We start from the raw sequence: 7,016 nt of genomic DNA, 5'->3' as shown, positions 1-7,016 counted from the left end.
GTCCAGTCTCTTCTTAAAAACTTCCAGTGTTGGAGCATTCACCGCTTCTGGAGGCAGGTTGTTCCACTGGTTAATTGTTCTCACTGTCAGGAAGTTTCTCCTTAGTTCTAGGTTGCTTCTCTCCTTGATGAGTTTCCACCCGTTGCTTCTTGTCCTGCCTTCAGGCGCTTTGGAAAATAGCTTGACTCCCTCTTCTTTGGGGCAGCCCCTGAGATATTGGAACACTGTTATCATGTCCCCCCTCGTCCTTTTCTTCATTAAACTAGACTAGCTTAGATATGGAATGGAATAGAATAGAATAGAATAGAATAGAATAGAATAGAATAGAATAGAATAAATATTGGAGAATAGAATAGAATAGAATAGAATAGAATAGAATAGAATAGAATAGAATAGAATAGAATAGAATAGAAGGGACCAAAAAACAAATAGACTTTAAACCAGAATTGTTTCTGTTAGGAATAATAGGAGCTAACTACGAGGAGAGCGGATATCTAATATTACATGTATTAACAGCAGCAGGAATTGTATTTGCCCAATATTGGAAAAATGAAAACTTACCAACTGAAGAAGTATTAATTAAAAAATTTCTAGAGTGTGCAGAAATTGATAGATTGACTTTAGAGATTAAAGAGAAAGAAAGTTCAGTTTACTTTAGTTTAGAACATAGAATAATTTTTATCAATGGCTAGAAAAACAATTCAGAAAGGAATCTGATATGTAATTTAAAAAAAAAAAGAATAGAGCTGGAAGGGACCTTGGAGGTCTTCTAGTCCAGCCCCCTGCTCAAGGAGGACTATACCATTTCAGACAAGTGACTCTTTAGTCTCTTCTTTAAAATCTCCAGTGATGGAGCGCCCACGATTTCTGAAGGCAACTTCTGTTCCATTGGTTAATTGTCCTCCCTGTCAGGAAGTTTCTCCTTAATTCCAGGTTGCTTCTCTCTTTGGTCAGTTTCCAACCATTGTTTCTTGTCTTGTCTTCTAGTCCTTTAGAAAGTAAGTTGACCCCCTCTTCTGTGTGGGAGCCCCTCAAATACTGGAACACTGCTATCATGTCGCCCCTCTTTTTTCTTTTCTTTAGAGTAGCCAAACCAAATGTAGCTAAGGATTGAAAGGGATTTGGAGCAGAGGCCACCAGGCGATCACCTGGATATGAGCTAGGCTGTGTATTCCACAAAGCAAAAACAGCCCTTCCCAGAAGAAAGCAATGGGCAAATCCGTTCCATGTTGCTGCCAAGAAAACCAGGGCTTGGTTAGTCTGAAGAGCTGGGTCTTGCATTTGTGTGAAGCCGGAGCAACCAATAGCCAGGTTAACTTTATTATGTGAAGCAGGCAAACTTTAAAAACCGATGTAAAAATTAGAACAAACTTAGAAGTTTTTTAGCTGGGCCTGGCAAGTTCCTTATGTGAGCACAAGAATTAACTCTCTTCTGGGGGCGCCTGAGTCACCCAAGCACCAAACGGGCTACAGAAAAAACTAACCAAGTTTAAAATGAATCAAGCTTGACACGCAGAATGGCTGGCTCTTGAATGCATCCGGTTCAGCAGGTTTTCAGCTGGTGCCATTGTGGCGAACGACTCCGTAAAACGAGTTTTTGGTTTTTTTTAATTTCTTCTCTCTCAAGCCTCCCCGTTGGTTGCCCGTGCGAAACAGCTGAGTTTGCGTCGTGAGGACTTTGAGATCCTGAAGGTGATCGGGAGAGGAGCCTTTGGTGAGGTGAGTCCCGGAAGTGGGGGATTTAAAGCCATAGCTCACTCTGGAGGCACTTTGGGGTACCCCCAAGCCATGTCAAGAGATGCTTGCATTCACACTATGGCCTGACTTGCTTTACATTCAACGTTGTTACGGGACTGCAAAAAGTGACTTAATAATGATCCTCACACTTATGACTGTCACAGCGTCCTCCATGATCACATGATCCAAATTGGGGCACTTGGCGACTGGCCTACGATTTATGACATTTGCCTTATCCTGGATTCATTTGATCATCATTTACGGCTTTCCCAGCCAGCTTCCGACACGCAACGTGATGGGCGGAAGCTGGATTCACTTAACAATTGCAATGATTCGCTTATCAACCATGGCAAAATAATAATAATAATCATCATAATAGCGGGCCTGATTCACTTAACCATCGTGCTTAGCAACAGAAATACCAGTCTCAATTGTGGTTATATGTTGAGGACTTACCTGTACTCCTTTTTCTGGCCTTGCACTGTGCACTAGATCTGGCTGGGTTCACGCAATGTCCTAAGCAGAAACACTGACCAAGATCTTCCCACTATTGGTGGCTGGGGTATTTGCAGAGGGGCAGAATCTGGGTCCACCGAAGCAAAGTCCTAGGTTGCGTGAACAGAGGGATAGTATCAGAAGAACAGAAGAACAGCGTTGGAAGGGACCTTGGAGGTCTTCTAGTCCAACCCTCTGCTCAAGCAGGAGACCTTGTACTATTTTGGACAAATGGCTGTCCAGTCTCTTCTCAAAACCTCCAATGATGGAGCAGTCTCAACTTCATGAGCCTCCATCACTGGAGATTTTTAAGAAGAGGCTAGACCAGGGATCCCCAACCCCTGGTCCATGGACCGGCACCTGGCCATGGCATACCAGCAACTGAGCGGCACAAACAAGTGAAGCCCCATTCACTGGATACAGACAGCACACGGAACCACACACCCTCTGGTCCACGGAAAAACCTCTATCCACAGAACCGGTCTTTGGTGCTCAAAAGGTTGGGGGCTAGACCAGTGGTTCTCAACCTGTGGGTCGGGACCCCATTTGGGGTCGATCGACCATTTCATGGGGGTCGCCAAGCAAGGCTGTCGGCCATTTTTTTGTCCACCATTTTTTTGTCCGCCATTTTTTCCCCCTTTTCCGGCGGGTGCCTTACCTCCCTTGAGCTGGGCCAGCTGGTGGTCGGCCTGCTCCGTCTCTGCCGCTTGCCAGCTACGCCTCGGCTGGCGCAGGGGGCGGAACCATGCATGCGTGGCGCTCCCGGGCAGGGAAAGTCCTCGACTTATGACCGGTTGGGTAGTCCTCGACTTACGACTGGTTTAGTCCCCGACTTACGACCGGTTTAGTCCTCGACTTATTACTGGTTTAGTCCTCGACTTACGACCGGTTGGGGTCGCGGCATTAAAAAGGTTGAGAACCACTGGGCTAGACAGTCACTTGTCTGAGATGATATAGGTCCTCCTGCCTGAGCAGGGGGCTGGACTAGAAGACCTCCAAGGTCTATTCTATTCTATTCTATTCTATTCTATTCTATTCTATTCTATTCTATTCTATTCTATTCAAGATAAGTCATTTCACTGATTAATTGTTCTCATTGTCAGGAAATTTCTTCTTAGTTCCAGATTGCTTCTCTCCTTAATGAGTTTCCATCCATTGCTTCTTGTCCTGCCTTCGGGTGCTTTGGAGAATAGCTTGACCCCCTCTTCTTTGTGGCAGCCCCTGAGATATTGGAACACTGCTATCATGTTGCCCTTTGTCCTTCTCTTCATTAGACTATATCTTCCCACTATTGGTGGCTGGGGTATTTGCACAGAGGCAGAATCTGGTTCCACCGAAACAAAGTCCTAGGTTGCATCAGCAAAGGGATAGTAACAGAAGAACAGAGTTGGAAGGGACCTTGGAGGTCTTCTAATCCAACCCTCTACTCAAGCAGGAGACCTTGTACTATTTTGGACAAATGGCTGTCCAGTCTCTTCTTGAAAACCTCCAGTGATTGAGCACCCATAACTTCTGAAAGCAAGCCTTCCCACTGATTAATTGTTTACTAGCTAATTGTTAATTGGATCAAGGTCATATGAAATGCTAGCACCATTTTATACTGCACTTCTCAGACCACACTTGGAATATTGTGTCCAATTCTGATGACCCTAATAGAAAAAAAGATGTTGAGACTCTGTAAAGAGTGCAGAGAAGAGCAACAAAGATGAGAACTGGAGGATAAAACACATGAAGAACAGTTGCAGGAATTGGGTCTGTCTAGTCTAATGAAAGAGTGACATGATAGCCTTCTTCTAATATTTGAGGATGGAAGCTAATCAAGGAGAGAAACAATCTGGAACTAAGAAGAAACTTCCTGACAGTGAGAACAATTAATCGGTGGAACAACTGGCCACCAGAAGTTGCGGGCACTCCAACACTTGAGGTCTTAAAAAAAAATTATCCAGAATGGTATACAGTCTCCAACACAGGATTGGAGTAGATGACCTCCAAGGTCCCCTCTAGCTCAGTTATTCTATGATTCTGCATTCTTATTCTGCCCCCCCCATCTCTGTCCTGCTCTCTCCCCCCAGGTGGCCGTCGTGCGGATGAGGCAGACGGAGAAAATTTACGCCATGAAGATCCTGCACAAATGGGAAATGCTGAAAAGAGCTGAGGTGCTGATTCCCTTGCCATGAAATCCCATCTGCCAAAGTCAAAAAAAGTGATTTCAACGTTAGGGTTAGACCTCAGATGGGAGACCACTAGGAGATCACTAAGCTAGAAAAGCAGCTGGAGAAAGGCAGTAGGAAAGCATTTTTCTGCCATTGTCAAGAAAATGACAGATATGGAATCTGGCCGTTTTTTGGATCCCCGGCTGCCCTCTAATTTTCATTGATTCCTTCGTTTCATAAACCCAGAAACTTTCTCAGCCATCCGGTGGGCTGGTTGGTTGTAGGAAGACGGGGAAAAGGGGACGGGGAAAAGGGGACTTCGAATTAAAATTAAATTATTGTAATTTCTTTCTTTGTTGTGAGCCATGCAGAGTTATCGAGAGTCAGCATATAAATTTAAATGATTATTGTGGGTAACAAACAGTTAGATTCACAATCGAAGACTGGTGAAAACTTAATAATTCAAATCCTAACCAAGGATCCAAAGAATTATTTTCATAATTCAAATTTATTAAGGTGATTTTATTAGTTTATTAAGGTTATTCATCAATTGCTTTCATATTAACATTTTATATTTTATAGTGCTTGTGACTGTCCCAGCCAGTTTCCGATTAGCAAAGTCAATGGGGAAGCTGACAGGGAAGGTTGCAAGTCACATTCACGTGATGTCCCACTTGACTGTTCCACCTAACGACCGCATCATGACAAAACATCCTTGACTTACGACCACACTGACTTGCAGTCAAAATTCCAGTCCCAAATGTGGTCGTAAGTTAAGGACTACCTGTACACTTTGTCTGCACCTGGATAGCAGAGGGGTAAGGTGTAAGCAGAGATTTGCACCCAGTGCCACGTTTTGTACCTGTCTCCTTTCAGACGGCTTGTTTCCGAGAGGAACGAGACGTCCTCGTGCACGGAGATCGGCAGTGGATTACCACGTTGCATTACGCCTTCCAGGACGAGCACTACCTGGTAAGACGGGACACGTTTTCGAATCCTATGGGGCAGGAAATTTTGAACTGGGTTTCCTCTCAGATGTCGATCTGTTGGGAACTGGCATTGGTGGTTTTCTTCTCTGGGGTGGAGAATGGGGACAAAGTGATCAGAGAAAGGTGCTTTGTGCAATGGCTTTTGGCCTCATTTTGGCCTCTGAATTGGGTGTTTGCTTTGCAAATCTGATTTCCTCCATTCACATGATGCATTAAACCTAGCCTGGGTTCCAAGTTACAGGTTTTGTGTGTGGTGTGAATCAAGAATGTCAGGTGCCAATCGATGTAGAAGCTGGTAAAATTTTGGACCTCCTTTCAAAGCGATGGAAGCTATGATTGTTGCAACAGATTTGTTAATGTTCAACTAAGAGGGATAATAAGGGTTTTTGATTTTTGTTCTTTTCAATTCACATTTTTTTAATGTTCTTGTCTAGTTTTGTTTCATCTTTGTTCAATGTTTGTTTTATTTTGGATTTTGCATTTTAATCTTTTGAATTAAAAAAAAGGAAAAAAATGTGCATTCAGCCAATTGCTTGTATCTTGCAAGCATAGAGATTTAGCTATGTGGTTACATGTGAACGAGGGTGTTGTGCATGTGTGCACATGAAGGAATATGAGGGTGAATGTCTTTTCTTCCATGGTACATCCTCTCTCAAGCCCAACCCTTCCAATCAGGAGCATTTGTGGTGTTGCTGCTAAAAGAGCTGGAAAAATTGTCATTTCTCTGGAAAATTTCAGAAAATTCACCTGTCACCTCTCTGCCCACTGATTATGACTGCCCAATTCTAGCATTCAACTCTAAAAAAAGGAGTCTCTTGATGTCCTGCTCCCCAAAATGTGGTCTGTCTTTGGAAGAACATAGAGTCAGTAAATCTAGTAACAATTGAATGTCATCTGGCTCAGCAGTTTGATTTGTAGCATCTTTCTTCACAATGGACTAGAAACCTGAAAAGGCCACTAGCTTCAGGTTCTAAATGCAGCCTGAGGTAACCCGGTGAACCTAAGGTGAAAATAAGGGATTGGCAAAGGCTGATTTTCCTCACCAGTGTTTTTTCAATCCGGGCAACTTTAAGACAGGAGAGGGAAGGTGGGGGGACTTCAATTCCCAGAATTCCCCAGCCAGCACAATTCTGGGAATTGAAGTCCACCTGTCTTAAAGCTTCCCAGATTGAGAACACTATTCTACATTCTGACCCATGTACAAATATTATCCCACAATTCTGTTGGCAGTGCAGGCTGAGGATGCTGGGCTTTGCAGTCTCTCCACTAGGTGAGATTTTGGACCAAAACGTCCTCGGAAGCCGCCATTATCTGAAAGTCAGGGAGGAAATGGCTTCAGTTCATTCAGTTAATGGGCCACGCAGGCTTCTGTGTTCACCTCACCTTCCCCAATCTAAGGGAAGGTGTGAACTTCAGCTCCCAGAATTCTCAGCAAGCACCTCACTGACCGGGGGATTCTGGGAGTTGAAGTCCACACTTGCAGAACACAGGTTGGGAAGGGATGCTAGAGGTTGGTGATTCTTTTGCCAGTATCTGGTGATGGATTATTACGCCGGAGGAGACCTACTCACCTTGCTGAGCAAGTTTGAGGACCGTCTGCCTGAAGACATGGCCTGCTTCTACCTGGCAGAGATGGTCCTGG

At 44.2% G+C, this 7,016-nt stretch overlaps 1 protein-coding gene across 1 annotated transcript; it reads left to right on the top strand.

Moving 5' to 3' along the window:
* Positions 1-1,627: 1,627 nt before the first annotated feature.
* LOC107301418 (myotonin-protein kinase-like) lies at positions 1,628-5,357 on the top strand (the record flags this gene model as incomplete). The annotated part of the gene is made up of 3 exons (XM_015830647.1): positions 1,628-1,719; positions 4,305-4,388; positions 5,262-5,357. Coding segments are annotated over 3 exons (272 nt in total), but the record flags the coding sequence as incomplete, so codon positions are not given.
* Positions 5,358-7,016: the final 1,659 nt, after the last annotated feature.

This window comes from Protobothrops mucrosquamatus, unplaced genomic scaffold, assembly GCF_001527695.2.
Source record: "Protobothrops mucrosquamatus isolate PMUCROS unplaced genomic scaffold, P.Mucros_1.0 scaffold12502, whole genome shotgun sequence".
NCBI classification, from domain to species: domain Eukaryota; kingdom Metazoa; phylum Chordata; class Lepidosauria; order Squamata; family Viperidae; genus Protobothrops; species Protobothrops mucrosquamatus.
This window is presented reverse-complemented; position numbering and strand designations above follow the sequence as displayed.